We start from the raw sequence: 24,991 nt of genomic DNA, 5'->3' as shown, positions 1-24,991 counted from the left end.
TTTCTTCCCCCACCTCCCTCCCCTCATTTACATTTCCCTCACTGCCCTGTTCTTTGCTGTCTCTTTGCAAAGCATGCTGACCACTAATTCATACTATAGTGTAAAGGACCCCCACCCTACAGTCATAAAACGTGACATTAATAAAAGCAGTTTTACCATGGAATTCACTCTGTGGAAAAGTCGGTGTAGATGAGCCAGAGTCCAGTGCTGGAATTAGCAGGTCTGGGTTTAAGTTTTGTATTTGCCTTTAAATCATTGCCTAACCTTGGGCAAGTCACACTCTCTGTCGGAACCTCAGTTTCCTCACCTATAGAAGCATAACAGGACCTCAAAATTGTCTTTAAAAAAAAAAATCAGGTCACAAGATGTTTTCCTCTCTATTACCTGGTTTTCACACTAATCCTGTGGTTACCTGGGCAGGAAGCCCTATTATTCTGATTTGCTTTTCAAAGCCCAGCTTAGATAAGCCCTTCTCCAGTGAATGCTTTCTCCCCCCACCCCCATCCCCACTCCCAGGTTAATCAGTCTGCCCTGGGGCTGGCTGGCCTCTGCATCTGTCACTGGCTCCTGTGGTTCCCACTCAACTCCCTACCTTGTATCAAGGACAGTGACCCTTCATTGTCCCTTTGGTTGCCCAGGGCCTAGCACACAGTAGGGCCTCAAACGGCTGTTCTAGTAACATTGAATGACTCCAAATCATTGTTCACAGGGCAATCAGCCACCTGGATTCTGTCTTCTACAGTGTTCATTAGCTCACCCTGTGCTGCCTTCTCTAGAAACTCAGTGGGTGGGTGGTTATGTCTTCATTCGGGTCTCTAATGACAGTAGTAGGCAGGAAGGATCTAAGGGTGGAGACTGGGGCACCCCCTGTAGAGGCTGTCACTCTTGTAGTACCAGCCCTACAAACACAACTGGTTCAAACACCAAAGAACTTCCAAATTACTTGCCCTGCCCTGAGCCAAATATCATCTTACAAGTGCCTGACCCAGGGCTGGCACCCAGTAGGTGCTTCTCTGATGTTAAATGCTAGTTCCTGCCCCTCCCTTCCCTAGCAGGTGAAGGTAAGAAAACAGGAGACTCTAAATGGGTTTCCAATTAATGCCTCTATGACGACCGAGTAAGAGGTCCCATCACCACGGAGTTCCCCCAGCACCTGCAGCCATGTTGTAATTTATACAATCTGTTTCTTGTTCTCAGGGTTCTGAGTGTCCTCCTGGAGGATTTAGAGAGGCTGTGTGTGTGTGTGTGTGTGTGTGTGTGTGTGTGTGTGTGTGTGGCAGCAGCAGGGTCACTGGCAGTGTGGTGATAAACAGCAGTCCCAGTTCCAGCAGCTGTGCCACCTGGGCAAATCACTGTGCCTCTCAGGGTCCCAATGTCCTCATCCTGTAAAACGGGGTTAATAACAGCCCCCAGCTCATTGAGTTGGTGAGAGGCTTAGGTGAGAAAATATTTGTGAAGTGACAGGCAGAATAACCTGGAATAGTAATCCTTGTGTCCATCTCCAAACACTGTGGCCATCGTGGGGCAGTAGGAAATACTGGGCAAGACCCCTCCAGAGCAGCCTCTGCAAGGACCCCCAGTCTACAGTGAGCCCAGGGGGTGCCCTGGCAGTTGAAGGGCACCTAGGCAGCCGTGCTCTTACTGCTGGCCAGAACTGGAATGTCCTGGGTGCTTGCATAAGATTTGGGATGAAGACCCAGGTGGCTCTGTGTTTGCAAAGCATAGCTTTCCCTGGGCCACAGAAGCTACAAGCCCTGACCAGGCCTTCTTGGTGATGAAATGTGCCCACCCTGGGTGGAGCAGGTCAGTCGCAGCCATGGCCAGGCTGCCCCACCCTGTTCTCTGGAGTGAGAACAGAACAGCATGTCTCCCTCTGGGTGTCAGCCTGGCCCAGAGCCCAGGGTCCAGGTACAAGGGTGGAGGGTTAGGCAGAGGCAGGGAGACAGCAGACCCTGATGTGACCCCGGCTGGGCTCCTGGCAAGCTGTGTGACCATGGGCAAGCCCCTGCCCCTTGCTGGGCCTCAGATTCAGGCCCTGGTCAGCTCAGGGGGGTGTCTCCTTTCCACCCTCCCAGGAAAAGGCAGTGGCACTGCCAAGAAAAATGAGCTTGGGTTCTAGTTTCTTTCTTTCTTTCATTCATTCATTCATTCATTCATTCATTCATTCATTCATTCAGTTTTCCTAAGGGCTGAGCCCATTCTTCCGTAGTTAAAACACCTATTCTTGAGGCTTGAGGGTCTAGATGAGAAGAAAAGACACGTGCCCTCACATACCCTGCATCAGTCTGGTGAGAGCAAGTGCCCAGAGGAACTCAGAGGGTGTGATGGCAGCCCTGAAGGGCCAGATGGCATTGAAGGAGAGCGGACTGAGGCACACTGAGGGAAAAGGAGGGCATTCCAGGTGGGGGGACGTGGTGTGTGCCTGAAAAGGCAGGACTCAGAAGCCCTGGACAGTGAATGAACCTCCTCAGACTGTTGTCCTGACTTTCACTTCTGTACACTGACCCCTGCCCTGATCTAGGGCCCAGCCCTGATGTGGGGGCTCCCCCAGGGCAGGGCGTCATTCCTGGCACGCTCTCCCACCCCCACTGGCTCTGTCAGTGGTTTCAGTGCTTGGGGTGACCGGTTAAGAACAGCCACTTGTGTGGACAAGATGGGCCAGCTGCAGAGGCTGTGTCAATAGCTGCCTTTCTCTCAGCACTCTCCCTTTTGGTTTTCATTCTGGTTCAGTCGGGAGCTGTGATTTTCCTACCGCTGAGTCACTCAGGGAAGAGCAGTAGAGGAGGGTGATTAAAAGTGTTTCAGTTCCTGGGATTTCTCATTTCTGTTAACAGGAATTCAAAGCAAAGCCACAGAAGTCCTGTGTTGTGCCCTAACAAGATACCCCATCAGACCAGAGCTTCTCTTAGGGCACAACAGGGTCTCCCTGTTAGACCCACGGCTTCCTGGGGCCAGGGCCTGTGTCTCCCCTCAGACTGGGGCTCCCTGAGGACAGGGCTGTGTCTCCCCTCAGTCTGGGGCTCCCTGAGGACAGGGCTGTGTCTCCCCTCAGACTGGGGTTCCCTGTCTGTATCCCCGTCCTGTCCGGGGCTTATTGAGGGACAGGTCCAGTTCTCATTTTTCTGCACAAAGCCCCCCATAGCCAAGGGCCACTGAGTGCCTTTTCAGAAGTACTATTTAACCCACTGTCAGGAATAGATTAAGTGACCTGGTGTCCCCTCCTGGGGTTTCTCTCACAGCAGAGGAAGATGCCAACATATAAGTCTCTTATTTTGTTCCTGCGTTCTTTTCTCCTCTTTCCTTTTCCTGTCTCCTAGTCAGGTCACCAAAGGCTGCAACCTTTTCCTCAACTCACCCTCCCATCCCTCAACATACCATTCTTACCCAGCCCTTCTGGCCCCTGTTCTAACTGCGAGCCACTCTGCTATTCATTGACCAGGGAGCAAAGGTGGCAGAAGTGGGCACTGCTGGTGAAACGAGAGACCAAACAGACGGTGCAGGACTGGCTGTCCTCCCTCTTGCCTCCTCTTGTGGACAGCTGACTAAAGTCCAGTTGGGCTTGCTCTGGCTCTGCCCTCAGGGGGAGCCGAGGACCAGAGAGAACTGGCTAGGGCTGCATCCAGAGGGAGAGATAGAAGGAAGGACTTGTGGGTAATTGGCTCAGGCCAGGAGAGGTTCACACCAACCAGTGAGACCTTCTGCCAACATTTCCGCCATTGTTGAGGTCTCTGAGGTCACTGCCCTAGGAGCAGCTCATCAAGGTGACTCCTGTGTGACCCACAGCCCTTTCCACACGCAGCTGTTCCTGGCAGTAGCAGCTACTGTTTGCAGAGCGTGTCCTTGGGACCACGGGTGTTAGAGAACGTTGATCTTTCTCAAACCGTTTCACCAAAGAGGCACCCAAAGAGGCCAGGCTGCAGTCCCCTGAGGGCCTTGGCTCAAAACTGTCATCTCGAAGCCCGAGTAGGATCTTAGTCTTCTGTTTACCTAAAGCCCACACATAAAGTTTGCGTTCTAGTTCATCATATCTGTGTTTAATACAAAAATAATATTTTCCTCACGTTCTTTGGGTCAAATGAATGTTGCAAGAAGATGGGGCGCATTTATCCTTTGGCTTTGCCGCCCTGGGCCCAATGGTGCCAACGGTGAGAGCTCAGAGCAAGTGGCACAGGGGCCCAGATGGCCTCAGATTTAGTCCTAGTGTGGAATCCTCCCCACCCACTGCCTTAGCTGTGCAAGAAGACTCTCCATTTTCTCTATCCTCCATCACCCAGGTATTCCAGCTGGAGGTCAGCGGTCACCCTGCCACCTGAGGTATGGGGTGGAGGGGGGAGAAGGGTTGCGGATGTTCTTCCCTGTGTGTAGGGCACTGTGGAGAAATTAAACCCTTGTGCACCATTAGTAGGAATATAAAATGGTACAGTCGTTGTGGAAAACAGTATGATGGCCCCTCCAAAAATTAAAAATGGAATTTCCATATGATTTAGCAATTCCACTTCTGGCTATTCCATTTCTGACCCAAAGAAGCAGGGTCACAAAAAGGTATTTGTACACCCGTGTTCATGGCAACATTATTTATAATAGCTAAAACATGAAAGCAACCCAAGCATCCATTCATAAACGGATGGATAAGCAAAATGTAGTGTATACTCACAATGCAATATTATTCAGCTTTAAAAAGGGAGGAAATTCTGCAATATATTACAACATGGACAGCCTTGAGAACATTATGCTAAGTGAAATAAGTCAGTCACAAAAAGATAAATACTGAGTTATAAAGATTGAGTTATAATGATTCCACTTATATGAAGTACCTAGAATAGTCAAATCACAGAGACAGAGAGTGAAATGATGGTTGCCAGGGGCTGAGGAGGAGAGGGAAATAGGGGAATTTTGTTTAATGGGCATAGAGTTTCAGATTTGCGAGATGAAAAGAGTAATTGGGGACGGATGGTGGTGATGGTTGCACGATAATGTGAATGTATTTAATACCACTGAGCTCTATGCTTTAAAATGGTTAAGATGGTAAATTTTAGGTTATGTGTATTTTTCCCCCCTTCTTCTGCCTCCCCCCCGCACTCCGGTTCAAGCCGTTGTTTCTCAGTCTAGTTGTGTGGGACACAGCTCCCTGGCCCATGCGGGTATTATGAGCCTTGCGCTCTCCCCGGCTGAGGCGTTAGGTCGGTTGGCTGCTCACAGCAGCTCATGGCAGCTCTTGCTGGCTGCCAGCTGCTCATGATGGTTGCCGGCCACTCATGCTGGCTACCGGCCACTCCTGGCAGCACATGGTAGCCCACGACAGCACACTGCAGCTCATGGCAGCTCATGCGGACCTCCGGCTGCTCATGGCAGCCCAGCTCCAGGGAGAGCTGTTGTTCACAATCTTAGCTGTAGAGGGCGCAGCGCACTGGCCCATGTGGGAATCGAACCAGTGACCTTGGCGTTAGGAGCATGACGCTCCAACCACCTGAGCCACCAGGCCGGGCCCATTATGTGTATTTTACCACAATAAATAAAAGTGGAAAAAAAGAAGTAAACAGGACCTCTTTCCACTTCCATGATACATTGTGTTTTCCCAAACTAATCACAACCGTATTTCTTTCCCAGATGCTCTTCCAGAAGAGGTGAAGTCTATTTCCTTCAAGAAGGGGAGTCTATTTCCTCATCCCACTGAAACCGGGTGGGATTTTGGGAGTGCCCAGATGGACAGACAGAATGTGGTGCAAATGTCACTGAGTGGCACCCCAGGCTAGGTTGTACAGGGCAACGCAGCTTCTCTCCCTCTTTCACTGCTCACTCACCCTTGACAAGCAGCCAGCATGCTGTGAGAAAGCCAAGGCCATGTGTACGTGTGGTAGGTCTCAGCGAACAGCTCACCTCAAATACCAGACATGAGTGAGTGATTCTGTAGATGATCCACCCAGACTTCAAGCCCCCAGCTGCTGTCGGGAGCAGAGTTGTCCCCACCAGCCCTGCCTGAATTGTAGCTTTGGAGCCAAATAAATGTGGTCTCAGAAGCCACTAAATTTTGGAGTATTTTGTCACACACATTAGTTACTAGAGTCCCCAACCCACATCCCTTCCTTGACTTGAAAAATACTTTCCCTGAGCTAGGAGCAAGGAGGAGAGACGGAAAGGAGGTGCTGGAAGAAGAAAAGTTGGGAGCAATAGGTAATGAATACCTTCTCCCTTCACCCCATTCAAGGCGGCACTTAAAATAGAGATTGAGTTATAAAGACAGAAAGAACATTGTATTTCTTGCTGATACAAGACTGTGCGCAGAAACCCCTCCTTCCACAATGAACTGGAATTACCTGTTGATATGTTTGTGTCCTTGACCCCCTGTCTGTCATTGTCTGGGTCCCCCGTGACTCATCCGCCCCGGGACCATCCTGTTACAGAGGAGACAGTCCATAAACATGTGTCAATGAATCAATGAATGAATGGTGAATGAATGAAACCTAAAGCCCGTCATGTTTTTTTCATAAAGATCTTGATCCTTTATTCAGAGAATATTTATGCAAAGTCAGACTGAGAGACTTACTCTTTTTATAAATGAGGACACTGAGGTCCAGAGATGGGCAATGACAGGGCCAAGGCCTCGTGTCCAGAGGGTGGCAGAGCTGATTCAGAACTCAGCCTCCAGGTGCTCAATCCAAGCTCTGCCTACCCACCCATTGGTCCTGACCCCCACCAGGCCAGTCATACCCTGACTGGGATAGATTGGGACAGTCTTCACCCTCTCACTTATGATCTGCTCCTGAGTCTACTGGCTGGTCCTGGCCTCTCACAGGCAAATGGCAGATGTAGAGACCTTGCTGGCTGGTGACCCAAGACCAGGAGGAGGGGCTGTGGAACAGTATCTGACACAGAGTAGGTGCTCCATAAATATTCGTTGAGTTAATTTCAATTGAATTGAAGTAAACACCCCCAAAAATACATAATGTGAGCCCCAAAAAGGCTAGGTAATAAATCTGACAATTTCAGTAACTGAAAGTAGCCTCACAGGGTGACCTGATCATAAATTCTTAACTGGGCAGGTCATGGTGGGTAGTCACATCCCAGGCATATAACTGCTTTAGTAAAAGGTTTCTTTGCCTTAAGCCAACCCTATCCATTGTTCTTGTGCATCTAAGTTAACACACCTTTGAAATGCTGGAAGTAATCCTCTTTTCCAGACCCTTCAGAGACATAACTACCCTCAAGGGAGCATATAATTTTGGTCCAAATGTATGAAAAAAGAACTGCAAAATGGTCATTCTCTGGAGCATTGGGGATCTTGCTTCCTGAAGGCATGATATCAGTTTGGCTCAAGTATTAATAAATTCTTATAATAATTCTTTTACAGGTCTGGACAGTCTTACATCAACAATAATCACAAACTTGCATGGTAAGCCTTGAAAGAAGGTTTCAGGGAGATGTGCGGGCACTTGCTAGGGGTCTTGCTTTCCTTCAGTGAGGCCTCTGAGGAGATGGCATTTGAGCTGAGCACTGATGGGTGAGAAGGAGGTGATGGTGTGGGGTGGAGGGAGGGGAGAGCCTGCATGGTGTGCTAGCAAAGGAAACGGTTTATACAAAAGCCTCAAGGTGCCAGAGAACCAGGCTTGTCTGAAGAACCGAAAGGAGGTCAATATGAGTTGTGGACAGAGGAAGGCAGATTATGACAGTGATGGAGAAGCCAAGGCTATAGAGATAAGCAGAGGCGAGACCAGTGGGGCATGGGCACTTTGTCATCTAGCTAAAAGATCACATTTCCCAGCAACCCTTGGTGTGAAATGTGATCATGTGATTAACTCCTAGCCAGTGCAGATGTGTTGCCCAGCTCTTTTAAAAATGTCTTTAAAAGGGGTGAGGAGTGTGGCGCATTTCTTCCCCCTTCTTCCCTCCAACTGAGTGTAGACAGCATGGCTGGAGCTCAAGAGGCCATCTTGAACCCCGGGATGACTAAAGAAAAGGATCCCGAGTATTTAGCTTCAGGAGCTCAAAGAAGAAAGAAATAAGGATTAGAGAGGAACATTTGAGATAGGTCAAGCTGTAGTTGGTTGTTGAAATGTTGGCAGACACTTGGGGGCCTAGGGGGAAAATGAGAATAGAAGATGGCTTAAGGATGAAACTTGGGAAAAACCAATATTTACAGAAATGACTCCAGTTAAAGTCTCCGTTCTCCACCATCCCTGTTACAGGAGCTCCAATATCTTTCTCTGGAACTCCCTTATCTGCAAAAGACAAGACTCTTCAGGGGTGTAATCCATCCCAGAGGGCTAACTCCTAGCGTAAAGCATGGGCTGAGAGAACTGGAGCCTTTTAGTGTCACAAATCTCATGGCCACAGGTCCCTACTGTAGACTGGTGCAGCACATTCCTTTCCCCGAACACCTCCAAGGATTTATGCAACTTGTCTACCCCTCTCTAAGCTCAGAACAATAGATGACCAGTTGTCATAAATTTGGGTGACACTTTGCCTGAAAAAGAAGGTCAATTGTCCTCTATTTCATAAAGGAAGGAAAGAAGGAAAGAACAAAGTAAGATGGAAAGGAAGGAAGAAAAGGAAGAAGGGAGGAAGATAGAGGGAAGGAAAAAAGGAAAGGAGGAAAAAATAAACACAGACTATCCTGGTATACTTGAAGGGTGTGGCCAGGTGGGCAGGAAGAAATCCAGGAGAGTGCAGCACACAGATGCCAAGCTCCTGAGAGGGGCAAGTAAGATAAGGCTGGAAAGAGTAGCTGGTGCTGTGATCTGAATGTCTGTGTCCCTTCAAAATTCATATGTTGAAAAACTACTCCCCAAGGTGATGGTACTAGGAAGGAAGGGCTTTGGGAGGCGCCTAGACCATGAGGGTAGAGCCCGCAGGAAAGGGAATTGTGCCCTTATAATAGAGGCCCAAGAAAGCTCCCTCTCCCCTTCCACCATCTGAGGACAGTGAGAAGATGGCTGTCTATGAACCAGGAAGTGGACACTCACCAGACAACAGCATCATCATCTCAGACGTCCCAGCCTCCAGAACTGTGAGGAATAAGTTTCTGTTGTTTATAAGCCACTCAGTTGATGGTATTTTGTTATAGCAGCTCAAGCTGACTAAGACACCTGGACTTAAAAACATGGAGGTTTGTCCTCACAAAGAGACCTTTTGGGGTCAGATTCCACACTGGAGTGTGTGAGGGGTACAGCCAGAAGAGGAAGCAGCGGCAGGGTCTGTCTTTGGAGGCCCTGTGTTAGCCACGTTACCTGCGTGTCCTTATGGGATCCTCACAGCCATCCCGAGTATAAAGGCTGAAGCCCAAGAGGTTCAGTGACCCGATCAAGGTCACAGAGCTCCTCGGAGTAGAACTGGGATTCAGATCAAGGTCTGTCTGGGCTCCAGCTCCTAAACCCATAATTCCCCAAGTGTGCTTCCTGGACCAGCAGCTTCAGCATAAGAACTTGCTAGAAAAGCCAGTTGTCCTAGAAATCACACAGTCTGGGTGGGTGGCAACAACCTGTGTTTGGACAAACATTCTAGGGAATACAGAATGCACGCTCGAGTGTAAGAGCCACCGCTCCATGAAAATGGTGCACACTGGCCCTCACCGCCTCTCTCCTGGACAAACACAGCTGTGGAGAGAGCTCTAACCCTGACGCAAACTTCAGTTTACCTGCCAACCTCACCCCTACACGTAGCTTCCTTGGTGCAGGCAGGGTCTCCCCAGGACACTCCTAAAAGGGGTGGGCAGAGAGAGTATAGCTGTGGCCTCCGCCACTGGATGTAGTTTGGGGTGGGAAGGGGAAGTTCACATCATCTTGGAATGAAGCCTTTTGGGAATCTGACATTTCTGGTCGAACGCATGGGATCACTCATTCTCTCTCTGTCTCTCCCCACCCCCACCCCCATAGTCCCAGGGCACTACTGTCCAAAGCATGGCTGGTTTTAAGGGCGAGTTGGGGGGACAGGAGTCTACGGCGCAGGCTTTGGGGAGTTTGGCCGTTTCTGGTCCCCTCCATGGGCAGGGAGTGGCGATGTAATGATGATGGCACCCTGTCTACAAGCTGCACTCAGAGCCAGCTCATTGTCTAAGCTCTTTATAGGCATTGACTCACTTAATCCTCACCATCTTGTGAGGGAGATACTATTAATATTATTATCCCCGTTTTAGATGGAGAAACTGAGGCACAGAGACGGGTGGTAAGCAACTTGCTCACTGTCTCCCAGCCAATAAGCAGTGGAGCTGAGCTCTGAACCCAGAGGGTGTTGCTTCCATGTCCACGCTCTTGGCTGCTGAGCAATTCAGCCTCCAAATAATAACAATTACGGTAATGGGGCTTTTTATATTCCAGGCACTGTCGAAAGTGCTCTACCTATAAAAAAAAGTGGGATGTTCTTACCATTGCGACAAGTGAGATATTTCCAGCTGACCCTTGGCATTGGTGGATTAAACATTTGTGGTTATTTTTTATGACTGAGTGTGTGTGTGTGTGTGCGCGCGCCCGCGCGCCTGCGTGTGTGTCTCACCAGGAGAAATGGGAAAGGCGAGGCCAGACATTGTTGCTCTTCCCATGGTGTCATGTTCTAAAATGAACCTGCACATCGCACTTGTGGTTCCTGGGGAAAAATAAACCAATCCCCACTGCCAGTCAAAACAACAATATTTGTGCAGGTCCGGTAATAAACGCTGGAACCCGCTGCCCTCCCATCTGGCTTGCTGGCAGCGCTTTGCCCTCAGCTCACTCTCATTTGCAGGGGCCCTGCAGCCTTCTTTCCCTGAAGCTCATGTTCTTGGGCTCACAGCAGTTCCTGGCTGGTTCAGGGCTGGCCTTCCTGAATGGCTCACACTTCTGTTCTAGGCAGCACTCAGCACTGGACAACTTGATGCTACCTCATTGTTTCTCTCTTCCTTTGACCTCTGTGATGCAGGAATCCATGGTTTCTCCCTCTCCTCCTGCGACTGAGCTTCCTGTCTCTTTTCCTCCTCTCCTAAGTTCAATGCTTCTCTTCTCTTCTTCCTTCCTTTTCATTTTTTCCCCCTTTCCTTTTCCTTTCTTTCCCTTCCCATTCCTTTCCCCCTTCCCTTTCTTTGGCGCTCCTTTCTACCCCCACCCATTCCTGCCACTCTGCCTTAGCTCTCGCAGTTCTTCTACCTGGTCTACCCTCCCTCCTCCTCACCTGTCCACTGGGGACCAGCTCGACTCCTTAGGCCTTGATCCAGCCTTTCCTGATACCCACAGGTCTGACTGCATCACCTCCTCCTCTGACTGCCCATGGCCCTCCACCATCTACACAGCCCCACTGGCTCAAGCATTTGACTCCCTCTCGACTTACTTGGAATTCCTTTAAACACTTATTGGGCAGTTCCCCAGGTGTAAAGTCCTGCCTCCTCTGTTGCCTGGAAAACTCTGACTCATGCTTCAAAGCTCACCCAGATGATATCTCCTCCTTCCTTGACTCCTTCACCCACAGCTGGGCGGGTGTCCCCTGGGCTCCCACGTGTCCCACACATGGGGAGTGTGGCTAACGCATACAGTGCCCTGCCTGCTCTGCACTCACCATTCCCAGCTACTCTGCAGGCTTCTGTGCCCCACGTGTGGGGGTGTTAGCTCCTCCCTACTCAGGGAGCAGCCCCCCAGCAGTGAGAAATGGGGCTTGGGGATTATATTCCCCAGCTTCCTTGCCCCTCATGGGGGGCAACTCTGAGGCATGCCCCGGCCTACCCCCCAGCTTCCCGAGTTCTGATTGTCACAGCAGTCACTGCTCATTGCCACTCTCTGCAGTGGTTTCCTTTCCTTCACTTGGTTTATTCCTTACTGGTGCTTCTTGGAGCCACTTCCTAAATGAACTACTTGTAGCCAAACGCTGTCCCATGTTCCGCTTCTCAAATCAAGAAGGCAAATCGTATAGAAGTGTCTTGGTGTCAGACACCGTCTAAGTTCTGGTTTTGCCTGAACTCATTTTGTCTACACAACAGCCGTTCTCCTGAGGCAGAGACTGCTCTTATCTTTTCCATTTCACATATGAGGAAACTGAGGCACAGGGAGATGAAGTAGTGAGGGCAACCATCCCACTTTTCTGGGGACTGAAGGTTTTCCTTAGACATGGGACTTTCTCAGGACAGTCTCAGGAAAGCTGGGACAAGCTGGTCACCCCAAGGTGAGGTGACTCGCGCAAGGTCACATAGGAGTGAGTGGGACGATGGGACTGAACGTGCTCTGGGCCACCCACACAGCATGAGCCGCCTGCTTCCCCATCACATGCCAGGGGTCACATTTTGCACATTTCTGTGTCTCTACACTTTGAGGAGATGTTTGCTGGTGATTGAGCTAGATGTTGGGGACAATAAGAAAACAAATGAGTGAGATGCAGCCCTACCCTCAGGGAGCACCTAGTCAGATGGAGACGTGGTTTCTGCTGTCACAGACTCCCAGTCTGATGAAGGAGTTTCCTGTTGGGGACAGGGTCTGTTCTTTTGTCCCCGACTTCTCTGCAGGGCACAGAAAATGGTTTAAGGGAACCGTCCCCCTTCCTTCATGCTGCTGTCCCCAGCCAAGCAGAGGCAGAAGCAGGTAAGGGTGACGGGGTCTGCCTGGCATCTGGCCGGAGTCTCCCCCCTTGATGTTCCCCAGAGCAAGAGCCGGAACCTCTCCAGGACCCGGTGGCTGGGTTGACTCCTCCACGGCTTTAATTTCAGCACTTTGTGCCTCCATCCCCCAGCCCGGCTGCAGTTTGGTTCAGGGAGAGGGTGGAAGATTGATGAACTGGATGCTTGGATCAATTGGGTCCTTGCAGGGAGCAGATGGTGCTTTCTAAGGGCTCACTGCAGAGAATATAATGAAGGGGCCAGATACAGAGTGTGGGCAGGTCCAAGCGATGGTGTGACTCCAGGGGACTAGCAACATTGGGGGGTCGTTACCACCCCTAAGCCTGAAGGGGCAAGGAGGGCTCTTTTAGCCAGTGCTGCAACCCTGGGAAAGGGGCCGCCAGGACAGGCACTGTGCCCTTAGCTAAGAAACATAGCCACTGTCCAAACCAAGGCCTGCAGGGAAAGGGGGCAAATACACGGACTTCTCTCCCCTCCTGCTCTCTCATCACTTTCCCTAATCAGTCAGAAGTGAAAAGCAGGCAAAAGACCAAAGGGGCCTCGGTGACTCAATCCATGAGTGTCAGCCCCATCCCCACCCTCCCATCCTGGGGTGTGTGTGTGGCGGGGGGTGGGGGGTTCAGGGGCTCCGACAAAGTCAGAGAGTGGATGGGGAGAGGAAGGCAAGAGAGATGAACAACGAGAGTGCTGACCCCTGGGACCTGACCCCAGAACTAGAGCAGTGGGTGGATTGGGAGATGCTTTTCCAAGACACACACTAACCTTCTCACTTTACAGTCTGTCTCCTCGCCTCCCAGAGCGTTGGCAAATTTATTCCCTCCATTCCCTCCTCATTTCCTGCCCCTCCCTGGAGGCCACTGGAGGCCAAATATCAGGCGGGTTCTGGAGGTCTTCTCAGAGGAAGGGGTGCAAAAGGGCTCCATGAGCTGCCTGATGAATGAAGGTGTGGAGTGGGGAAAGCGTTTCAATTCGAGAAGAAGAGAAAGGGAAGGGAACAAATATTTCTGAGACCTATTTTGTACCAGATACGACATGGGTGTTTACTCATCCATTACTCACACTCCACATTCATCCAAACATTCCTGAGGTTGACATCAGGCTTTCTACTTTAGGGATGGGGAGACTTAGGCTCAGAGAGGTTATGTGACTTCTCAAATGTTGCACAGCGAGCGATAGAGTCAGTATATAGATTCACATTTGCTTGAGTCCAGGGAAGAATAAATGAGGTAAAAATTGGTCTGAAAAGATATGAAAAGGCTGGAATGTGGGCAAAGGCTGAAGAGGACCCCAACCCCAGGGCCAGGCAGGGGCATGGGGCTTGGTCAGTGTCTGCTGGCTTTGCTTTGGCACTTCTGGAGAATATGCTGGTGGGGTGGGAGAGCATCCCTGGCTCCCCACAAGGGCTATAACTGGGGTGGGAGGCATACAGCTCTGGTTGCCCTTTCTGCCTCCAGGCCCTGTTCTACCATGATGGGTTGGGAGAGATTTTGTGATGAGCTGAGAATCTAGACAAAGACCCCAGGGATGGGTTGAGAAGGCCTTAGGGGGAGGGATATTGCTATCTCCTTGGCCTGAGAAAGAATTTGAACTGGAGAGAGTTTTGGCCAGAAAGGGCAAAGGAGGGTAGGATGTCCAGCATTGTGTATGGGGGGAGGAGGAGGGAGGTCAGTGGGGCCAGAGCCGGGGACCAGCACTGTGTGTGTATGGGGGTGGGGTGGAAGGCCCAGGAACCAGCAGGGAGGGCGGAGAGGGGCGACTTCAGGGCAGTGCTCTCTGGGCCTGGGGCCCAGGGGTGGAGCCCCGGTAAGCTAAGGGCCCAAAGGAATTGGGGATGGGGGAACCTCAGCTAGCTGTTGCCCCAGACTGAGGAGTCCTCTGGCTCCCGGTCTGAGTCAAGTCCTTCTCTGGCCTGACTCCTAAAATAAACGGACACCTCAGCATCCACAGGCCTTCAGCTTGGAGGAGACATGAGGGAAGGCCTGGGGAATTGTGTGTGTGTGTGTGTGTGTGTGTGAGAGAGAGAGAGAGAGAGAGAGAGAGAGAGAGAGAGAGAGAGATTGAGAAAAACCTCCCTTGGATCCAAATCCAAATGCTTAAGTCAGCCCTAGGAGATAGGTGGGGCTGCCCTCCCTGAAATGTGGTCAATTAGAACAATCCAGAGAAAAGCTGAGGGAGTAGTAGTAAAATTGATAATCCATGAAGTCAGCCTTCGCTTTTGTAGGTTAGGAGGCATAGGAAGGGGAGTGGCTGGTCAAGATCACACAGGGACCAAAGGAAATCTCCCTGCCTCCAGGCTGGGTATTTAGCTTCTCCAGAGAGCAGGCATTACCTGCAGCGACTGGTGGTTACCTTTGGTCTCAATGTTCACACCAAAAATCCCATTTTCCTCATCTTAAAGCAGCATTAAAAATAACTCCTTTTTCATAGAAATGATGGGAGAAAGAAATGACTTTGTTTAAGTAAAGAGCTTAGAACAGTGCCTGACACATAATAAGCACCCAGTAAATATTAGGAAATGATGATGATGATGATGGTGATAAGAGATGCTTCAGTTTTAAAGGGAACCCTCATGTGACACAGAGTCTGATCTTGCCCTGGCTGTGCTGAAGCCACAGCCCGTCCAGGAGGGAAGGCGAGGCAGCCGCTGGTGCGAGGGGCTCTGCCTGTCCCTCCGCATCGTAGGAGCAGCACTGTCTGGTCTCCTGGCCGTGTTTGCAAACTTGGAATAAACGTTATCGTCTGAGCCAGGAGGTTCTCCTGTGACTCATGTGTATCCAGACCCCTCATCCTGGCCAGCCACCATCTGGGGGCCTCCTAGGGCGGGTTCAGTCCTGCATCACCGCTTGCTCAGCCCAGGCTGCCGGGCCAGCCCCGAGCCCCGAGAGGGGTCAGCAGAGACAACGCCTGCCACATAGCTGCCGGCCTGCATAGTGTCTGCCTCCTGCCTCGTCCTCAGGGCCTGCTGCAGGACCTACCGGCAGCTGAAATGCCCAACAAGCTTCCTCTGGGCCGATGCACATTCCTCTGGTACTTCACACACTCACTCATTTAATCCTGGGAGATCAGCAGCGCTCCTATCTCCATTTTGCAGAAGAGCTAACTGATGCAAACAGATCTTCAGTAATTTGCTCAGGGTCACAGAGATGGTGAGCCAGGAAGGCCTCTCTAAACTCTGCATCCTTAACAACTACCGTACATTGCTCTGAGGGGAGGGGCCCCTGTCCTTCTCCTCAAGGACGTGGTGGCCTGGCCAAGGTTGTGGGAGTGAATGAACGACTCGGTTCCTTGCCCACACAAGGCTGCCCTTGCCATGTCATCATCACTCCCCCTTCCCCTCCCTCTTCTCCATGAGGGCAAGACTCCCTGCCCATTTTATTCTAGGATTTCTGTCCAGAGGTCTGATTCTCTGTTCTTGTGCATTTCCCAGATGCAGCGCTCCAGGTGGCTCCCAACGTGGCTTCTTACGACCTTTCCCCCAGTCCACATCCCCTCCCTAGTCACGTGCCCCTCCCCACTGGATTTGTACTTCAGAATTCCAGCGACTCTTCTCATTGATTGTGGAGGAGACATCTGTAAGGAACGGGCCAATCAGAAGCCTTCCTCTGCCCCAGGTTGGTTCCCTGTGGGGCAGGCATTTAGAGCTTGAGTAGGGGTGCACATGGGTGAAGGGCGTAATGAGGGAGAGAGACGCTCTGTCTAGGGAGCCCAATCATGAGGAGAAAGGGGCTCAAGGCAAGGTGGGACCACAGAGGCCAACCCAGCACTCTGGCTTCTCTCTCTCTCCCAGTTTTGAATTGCTAGGTCCTCTTTCTGGAGAGTGTTAAGTACAAAGAATGCCACTTCTAGATATTCAGCAATCTCTTCCTCATCTCCATTTTCCTCTGCCCAGCCTGTGGGCTTAGGAAGTGGACATGGGCCTTATTGTTTACTTGCTGGTCTACTTGTTGGTTTGCCCCTGGGTCTGGCCTTAGTTGCACTTAGGCCCAGGCCAGATGACGCAAGCTGGATGGTGTAACAACTCTTCTTTCTTGTCCAAAATGCTGCCTGCCCCTGACCTAGCTCCAGGAGGGCCCTGATGCTGACAGGTTTGTCCACAGGGAGGAGTTATTTGAACCCCCTGGGTACTTGTGATGCTTACCTATAGGATGGTGGAGGGGAGCAGAATCACAGGTACCCACTAAGGCCAAGAACCCAGCTGTCCCAGGTGACTTCTAAGTGCTGGCTGGTACTGCCAAGACCTCCTTGCTGGGCTTGGGGACCTGGGTATGGTGGGCACCACACCATTATGTGCTACCTTAGTAGCAACTCTGAGTGAGAGACAGAATTGCTCAGGGTGAGAAGCTCTGCAAATAGAAGTGAGCTCTGCAAACACTCCCTAGCTTTGCAAACTGTGGTTGGAGTCTCCAAATGTAACGGGGCAGGGCGAGGCAGGAGGAGCCCACTGGCCTGCCCCTGCCTTTTCTTTGGTGTGAGTGAGCAATGGCTCGAGGATTCAGCAGCCAACAGAGACCAGCCACCTGGTAGCTGTAATAGTACTGAGAATTCTCAGCAAATCTTAATAGGTTTACCTGGAGGGTCTCTGGAGGCGTAGGTGGCCTGTACTCCAGCCCTCAATCTGTTCTCTCCATCAGCCCTGGGCACACTCACCTGGGGAGGGAGTAGTTTCTCTCTGCATGTGCTCCAGTTTCAGATTGCTGCCTTTGTCTCTGGGCATGTGTGTGTCAGTTAGAATTAATTTTGGTTGTGATGTTGTGAGTGGCAGAAAAACCCAAATAGTAATGTTCTAAAGAACATCGACATTTATTTCTCTCTCACAATAAATGAAGGCTGGTGTTATTCAGTCCAGGTTTATTATGGTGGCTTTGTAACCATCAGGAACACAGACTCTTTCTGCTTTATTGTGTCACCAGTCTCAAACATGACCTCTACCTCATGGTGCAATACGGCTGCCAGAGCTCCAGCCACCATATCAGCATTGCAGCCAGCTAAAAGAAGGAAGTGGGGGAGAGAGGCACATACTGCCCTCCCACCCCCTGCATTGAAAGTCACGTCCATAGTCACACAGGATACTTCTTTATGTATCCAATTTGGCAGAACTTAATCATATAGCTGTACCTGGCCTTAAGAGATTAAAAAAAAAATGTAGTCTTTTGTCTGGGTGATCATGTGCCATGCTTAAAATAAGGGGCCTTATTACTGAGGAAGAAGTTGGAACAAATACTGGAGTATAGCTAGCTGTCCTTTCCACAGCAGAAGACTTGAGTAGAGGGTTCTGGATGCTGTACGATTCCCATCGGCCCTTCTGGACAGAAGCCTGGCTGTGGTGAGTGGGGCTCTGCCTCTTCATCTGGGCCCTGACTCCAGCTTCGGGGCTTGAATGTCCCCTTAGAGCTGTGGTGGTAGCAGGAATACGATCTCCCTGGGGTCTCCATCAGCGAGAGGATCAGTTTGATGATCAAGGCCAGCCACGCCATCCCAAAGAGGATCCACAGGGACACTGTGTTCTTGTACCACAGTGGGTACCTCCGGGAGGGGTCCATCCCTGGGGGGGGGGGGAGGCAAGATCAGAGGATGGAGGCCTGGGAAAGTCAGGGTCACATTCCCAAAGCAGAAATGGATACACAGGGCTTGAGGCGTACGAGCAGAATATGGGAAGTCCAAACAGTTCTGGGATTGCTGGCCTGGTGGTCAACTCTAAGATTCCAGGAAGCCTCCCTGGATTGGTATCTTGGGTTTGGAAACTAAATTTCCTCTTTGTCTGAGGTATTCTGTTTATGCTCTACCCCAGCGGTTCTCAAAGTGGGGCCCCTGGACCAGCAGCATCTGGCACCACCTGAGAGTTTGTTAGAAATGCAAATGATTGGGCCTCACTCCAGACCTACTGAATCAGAAATCCTGGGGGTGGGCCCAGCCATTTGTGTTTTCCCAAGCCTTCTAAGAGATTCTGATGCCTGATCTGTTTTTGTGTGTCTCTGTGTGTGGTTTTCTCATGTATGAAGGGAGGCAGCTTGCCAGGAGCTTCAGGGAGAACACGGAACTGCTGGAGCTTGGATCCTGCCTCAGTTCTTACTAGCTCTGTGCCCTTTGTCTGTCTGACTGTCCCTCATCTGTGAAATGAGGAAAATAATTTCTTCCCTTTGGCTTTTAAGATGAAGTCCTAAATTCTTATCCCCAGGTCCCTGTTTACTTCTCCAGCCTCAATTTGCCTAACTCTCCCCTTTGAGATTTAGGGGGCAGTCACTCTGGTCTTTTCCCCATTTCTCCATCTGTCATCTTTCCTGCCGCAGGGCCTTTGTACTTGCTGTGTTCTCGGCTCAGAATGTTCATTTCCAATTCCTCTTGGCCTGGTTAACTTCCCCTTTTCCTTCAGATCTCAGTTCAGATGTCACTCCCCAGGGGCTAGACTGCGCCTCTCTGTTATACTCTCTCACAGCCCATGTGCATTTGTTGGGTAAGTTACTCATTTCCGGGCCTCAGCTTCCTCTTCTATAAAATGGAGGCAACGAGAGTGTCCCCCTGTTGAGACCATCATATGGGTTCCTGCCTTTAAAGTGCTCAGGATGGCACCTGGCACATGGTGTGATGTGCTATTGCTCACGGTAGATGGGTGATTGTTTCACTCACCATTGGATTCCCACACTGGAATCCCCAAATCAGTCAGGGCTGGATAAGTAATGGCTAAGGGAGGGGATGGATGGGGGGTCGCCGTGAAGCTTAGATAAGTTATGTCAAGGGCCTGCTTTACTTAATTCTCCCCTCTGTCTGTTCTTGCCTCCCTCACCAGATGGGGATCATTCAAAGGATGAAGATCCGTCCTATTTCCTCGACATCCTTTTGTGTCTTAGCTCCCGGTACCAGCCCTCTGTCTACCCCCATCCTGTTGTGCTGACCCCAAGACAACCTCTCGGTCCTGTCCTCCCATGACCAGGACCCTCACCTGGGCCCCAGCTTGGGGAGGAGCCTGCAGCCCAGGAACTGACCTTGCCACCTGGCTGGAGCGGGGATTGGATTAGGCCGATTGGGTTACGGGCCACGATTCCGCTGGTGGTCCCAAATGAGATCAGCAGTGAGCCAGCTCTGTGCCCTGGCCGCCGCCAGCTCAGCTTGCTCCTGGCAGTGGACGGGAAGTGTTCCTCTCCCCGTTTATTTTATTTTTTTAGCCAAAATCATTAGTGGCAGGAGTCCTGGCAGCTGGCAAGCCGCTCAACTGAGTAGCAAATGCAATTGCGGGGGCTGTGGGGCCAGGGAGGGGCAGGCGGCTGGGATCTGGGAGCTGCTCCCCCCGCTGCCTGCGGGCAAAGAGGAGCGGAGGCAGTGAGGACATGTCCCTTATGGCTGCTGACAGAGGGACAATGGACACCCAATCCCATCCAAGAAACGGGTTGGACCCTGTTCAGGACCAGGAAGGCTGAGAGACATGGGAAAGAGGGGAGAGTGGGTTCGTCCCCTCTCAGCTGTGGAAGATTCTGGAACACAGAAATATGAAGAGCCCTGATGCGGGAGTCTATCCTAGACCTCCCCTAGGCTTGCCTGCTCTCTGACCTTAATCAGCTTTTTGTCCCTCTCTGGGTTTCAGTTTCCCCTTGAAGGTAAGGCAGTCAAAGGTGTTCAGTGTGGTCACCTGCCACAAACCGTTGAAATGGCTACAAAAGGAACCAGCGTGAGGGGCAAATCTCTGGAGATATGGCAAAGGGGGCAGCTCTGCCCGCAGCCCCTCAGCAGGGATAGTCTTCCCAGGCAGCCTCTGGGCTTTGAAAGAGCCCTCGTGGGTTTGGGCCAGGCCTCCTGAGTCAGGGTGTTTGGTGGAAGGGGGCTCTGGGAGGCCTGTGCCCCATACCCCAGCCTCCCCTGCCCGGCTGCTCTCCACAGGGTGGCTCACAGGGTAGCACAGACCTTGATCAGCCTTCCTTGCCCTGTAGAGAAGGCCGTGCTGATGTCCCTGCCCCTCCCTCCATGGTGGTGGAGGCCTTTCCTCCCATTTCCAGGATGCCCATGTCTACAGAGGGCTGCCACCTCCTCCCCCTGCCCCGCCCTGCCTTAGGGGACTATGGGGTTGCAGGACACCCTCAAAGACTCCGCTCAACCCCATTTAGGCTGTCCCTGTCAGCTCTTCCCACCAGGACCCAACTCTGGGAGCCTCGGTGCTCAGTGGGCCCCAAGAAACTACAGTTATGACTCCTGTTCCCACGTCTCTACCCTCTCCTTGCCCTGGCTCTCTCAGAAAACCAGGCCTTCCAAACCACGTTTAGGATGATCTATCACTGGCGAGAAGTCCTGCATTTCACCCTCTGAGCCCTGGTGGGGGAGGCTGCGGCAGGACTTGTCAGATCACACAGCCCTGGGTTGAGGCTGCTACTGCTGCTCAGAGGAGTATTTCAGGGTGGCCCAAGTACAGCACGGAAGGGAGAGGCTTAGAGTGGAGAGGGAGGCAGGGCCTGGTCACGTAGATGGCTCCTGCAGGCCTACTCATGGATTTTGTACTCCGTCCTAAGACTATGGGAAAAACGGAAGGTTTTTAGAGGAGCTGGGCAGGTGACATGATAGCATTTGTCATTTTTAAAGGTCATAAGAGCCTATGCAACGGTCCTGCCTAGACTAGGGAAATTGCAGTGGGAATAGAGAGGCGAGAACAAATCCAAGAATCATTCTCTGAACTGTGAGGGGGCAGATGTTGTCCTTGGGAGCTGCTGGGTTCAGCTCTCCTCAGACACATCTCTCCACACTGAAGGTAGCAGTGGGGTCATGCCCAGTGGGAATAAACCTTCCTGAGGATTTCCTTCCAGAGTGACAGCCTCCCTCCCAGGACGGAGGATATCAGGAAGGGGCAGTATGAGGAGGAGAGGTTCAGGGAAGGGGACCTTGCACATGGGCCAAAAGGCACTGAGGGAGTCTTAGCCATCACCTAGCCCAGGACCCTCATTTTATACACAGGAGCACTGAGGTGCCTAGAGGGGGGGTGTGTGAGGTGGTCTGGAAAGAGTATGAGTTTTGGAGTCAAACAGATCAGAATTGATATCTCACTAGCTGTGCAATCTCAGGCAAATAGCTTGGCATCTCTGAGCTTCAGCTTCTTCCTTAGTAGAATGGGGTGACACTCATCACTCTAGGTTGCCTGTGACCTAGCTATTTGTTCCTTTGGTAAAACCTAATTCCAATATTCCAGACTGGGTTCTGTCTCCAGAGGTGAAGAAGGGCAGGGCCTCCTCCCCAGTTTAGGGCCAAGGATCCGAGCGAGTGCACAGACCCCTGGAGGCCAGGGTAGTGGTGGTGCCAGTGACCAAGCTCAGGCGCTGAGCCTTCAGGTGTGGGAATGGAGGGAGCTACGGAGGCTGAGCTGGTGGGTCCAGCCACCCGTCCTGCCCCACAGAATGTCCTCTACTGCCACCTACTGGGCATCTGCCTCAGCTCTATCATTATGCCAGGCGTCTAGGGTGCTGACACTGATTAAACCCCACCTTGGGCTCTCAGAACCCTGCAGCCCATTTTGCTGGCACCCAGAGTTTGGCTGACAATTGTTTCCCAGTGGAGGTCATGGGAGGCTGGGGTTTCCTGAGTCTCCTGTACGCTCCAGCCTAATCCTTGTGGGCCTCAAACCAGGGGCATGGGGAAGCTTGGCATTTAATGTGGTGGGGTGAAGTGGGCAGTGGAGACCCTGGGACCGGGGAGGAGAGCCAGGGACTCCCCTTATTTGCTGAGCCTCTAAGAATGATGGGTCAGTGCTTGTCAAGATGGTCAGGAGTGCGTCTTACTGTCCAGAGCGCTGCTTCAAACCCCAGTTGTCATTTTTTTGTCTGAGTGACCTTAGCCTCGACACACAACCAAGGTGGGTTGAACCTGCCAAGGACCCTGTCCTTGGGACTTTGGGCCTGCACGCCCCCAAAGGGGTGGGCGTGCAGCAGGAGCCCAGTGGACATGGCTGCGGAGGCAGACGAGTCTCCGGCTGCCCCTCCCATCGCCTGCTGGGGGCTCTCACCAATCACGTAGTCGCCAAAGCCCACGGTGCTGAGGGTGATGAAGGAGAAGTAGAAGCCTTCCATGTAGCTCCAGCCCTCCATGTGGGAGAAGAGCAGCGGGGGCAGCAGCAGGAAGAGCAGGAGGCCCGAGAGCAGGGCGCTGGAGCCCGCCAGCCAGCGGGCCTTGGCCGGGTCCTGTGGGAGCACGGCCGCTCAGCCCCCATGTGGCCTCTGCCCAGTGCAGGGGCGGGCAGCAGACAGCCTGGGGGTACTGAACTGGAGGCAGTAAGAAGGGGGCTGCCCGCGGGGCCTCACCTCCTGGCCTGTATTCTCTGGGTGCCTCGCGCCCGTCCCGCGGCCAGGTCCCGCGGCACCTCCCCCACTGACCCCCCTTCTGGGCAGTGACCCCCAATCCTACCACATCCCCACCAGTAACCCTGATTCCCAGAAGTAGCTCCTGCTCCTACCAGCGACCCCCCCACCCCGGGGCCCCCATTCTCACCACAGCTGTCCTTTTCTACCAGACTCTCACTGGGGACAGTGACAGCCCTCACCCACCATCAGTGGCCCCGAAGCCAGCACGTGACCCACCCCTCCCCCACTCCGGGCCCCTCACCTGCCAGGCGCCCCCCAGCCTGCGGGCGCAGCCGTGCACTCCCCGTTGCATGAGGTGCCCCAGGTGGTTGAGCACCACCAGGTTGAGCGGGATCCCCACCAGAGCAAAGAAGATGCAGAAGAGGCGGGCGGCCATCGTGTGGGGGCTCAGGTTGCCATAGCCTGAGGGGACGCAGGAGCACTTCAGGGGACATTTCCTGGGATCCCCGTTCCTAACCCACTCCAGACGTGGCAGCTGGTGTTGGCCAAGGCCTTCCTTTCCCATGTCAGGCACTGTGCAGGGGGCCCTATACATCCATTCCCTCCTTCCAAATGGGGCTTATACCCTGTATTTTACGAAGCTCTAGGAGGCTCGGCAATGTGCGTGAGTTCAAACCCACGAAGGAGTCCTGTCTTTCCTCTCTTCACTTCCTCCCTCTCTGGTGGGCAGAGGGATGGGGACAGGAGCACGGGAGGCTTTGGAGCCTCCAGCCACTGTGCCTCCAGGATCTGCTGTACCATTCATGCCAAGGCCCTCCTGTGTCCCGACGGCTCCCAGCCCACGGCTAGGCACAGCCACCAAACCCGGGGCCACCACTGCCCGATGAAGCACTCCTCTAACATACCATTCTGCTCAGGGGCTCCCATCACCCCGCCAAGCCTTTCTCAGAGCCGCACTGCAGGCTGCAGCTCATCCCCTTCAAGGCCTTGCCTTGCCTTTCTCCTTTCACAGGTATCACCCTGCTCTGTACCTGAGGCTCGTCACTTCTCTGGCTCCTACTTTATCCTTCAAAAGCCCCTCCCATCCCCCAATACACCTGATTCTGTCTTGATATCTGATTTCCAGAGGGCCCTAACTAACACACCTGGGCTCTCTCCTGAACACCCTGGGAATGAGGGGCAGAGCATGGCTATCAGGTGACCTGGGGAAGGTGGAGCTTGGGGCCTCTGTCATGAAGATAAGGGAAGGAGGGAGGCTGGGGAGGGTGAGGAGTTCCTAGAAGGATTCCATCAGCCTGGACATTCTTTCCTCCTTCATTCCCCTCCACCTCGGTCTCCCCACTTCTTGGTCACCACTGCCTTGTCTTTCTAAAATGCAAACCTGATTACATCACCCCTCCTCTCCCAGGTTACTAACCTTCATTATTCCTCACATCTGCTGGGGAAAGTCCAAACTCTCACCTAGCCCATCTCTGAGTCCCATCTGGTTCCCTGCCTCCCAGTTCTGGCTACACTCCTGCCCCTCTGAACCCCCAGACTCCCTGGGCCTCTGTGCCTTTGAACGTGACTCTCCCTCTACCAAAAGCATGTTTCCCCTCCTTGCCCACTTGTAAATGGCCTGTTAAGTTCTCACCCTCCTGTGGAGCAGCTCCCCCAGCACTCTGCTGAGCTTTGAGGATAGCCCCCTGTGTGAGAATGATTCAATGTCTGCCGCTCCTGAGGGTTGTAGGCCCCTCAAAAGCAGGGACTGGGTCTTAATTATCTTTAAATTCCCAACAACCGGCACAGGACCTGACACTAATAGGTGCTCACCATTTGTGTGCTGAATGCATACAAGAATGAATGAATGAATGAACAAATGAATGGGAAATTCAGGAATGAATGTGTAAATAGATGGACAGATGCCTTGTACCCTGCCCCATATTGCTGCTTAATGTCCCTGCCCGTCCCCCCCCCCCCCCCAGATTGGGTCAGCACTCCCACACACTCTATTCACTTGCACTGGTGGTTTACATTCACTCACCTTACTGAGGGGTGTCAGAGGGCATGGTCCCAAGACAGGCCAAAGCACGCACTAGTCTAGAGCATTGGCTTTGGAGTCAGAGTCGCTTCCTGGGTTTGAATCCCAGCTCTACCCTTTGTAGGCTGTGAGACCTTG

General features: G+C 52.2%; 1 protein-coding gene and 1 long non-coding RNA gene across 2 annotated transcripts in view; one reads left to right on the top strand and one right to left on the bottom strand.

Moving 5' to 3' along the window:
* The first annotated feature begins 15,975 nt into the window (after window positions 1–15,975).
* Window positions 15,976–19,539, top strand: LOC141571643 (uncharacterized). Its single transcript, XR_012496573.1, has 4 exons — window positions 15,976–16,176; window positions 17,816–17,888; window positions 18,936–19,016; window positions 19,350–19,539. It is a non-coding gene; the product is annotated as an uncharacterized LOC141571643 (long non-coding RNA).
* The window catches only part of KCNK17 (potassium two pore domain channel subfamily K member 17), a 12,213-nt gene continuing 4,620 nt past the window's right edge, over window positions 17,399–24,991 (bottom strand). Inside the window, exons 3-5 of the mRNA XM_019751556.2 lie at window positions 23,135–23,295; window positions 22,539–22,713; window positions 17,399–18,107 (exon numbers count right to left, since the gene is read on the bottom strand). Of these exons, the coding sequence (XP_019607115.2) occupies window positions 17,797–18,107; window positions 22,539–22,713; window positions 23,135–23,295 (647 nt within the window). The 3' untranslated portion in view covers window positions 17,399–17,796. The remainder of the gene's footprint in view (window positions 18,108–22,538; window positions 22,714–23,134; window positions 23,296–24,991) is intronic.

The sequence above is a fragment of the Rhinolophus sinicus genome, linkage group LG05 (assembly GCF_036562045.2).
Source record: "Rhinolophus sinicus isolate RSC01 linkage group LG05, ASM3656204v1, whole genome shotgun sequence".
Taxonomy (NCBI): domain Eukaryota; kingdom Metazoa; phylum Chordata; class Mammalia; order Chiroptera; family Rhinolophidae; genus Rhinolophus; species Rhinolophus sinicus.
Note: the sequence above shows the minus strand (reverse complement) of the source record. Positions and strands in the feature narration are given on the sequence as shown.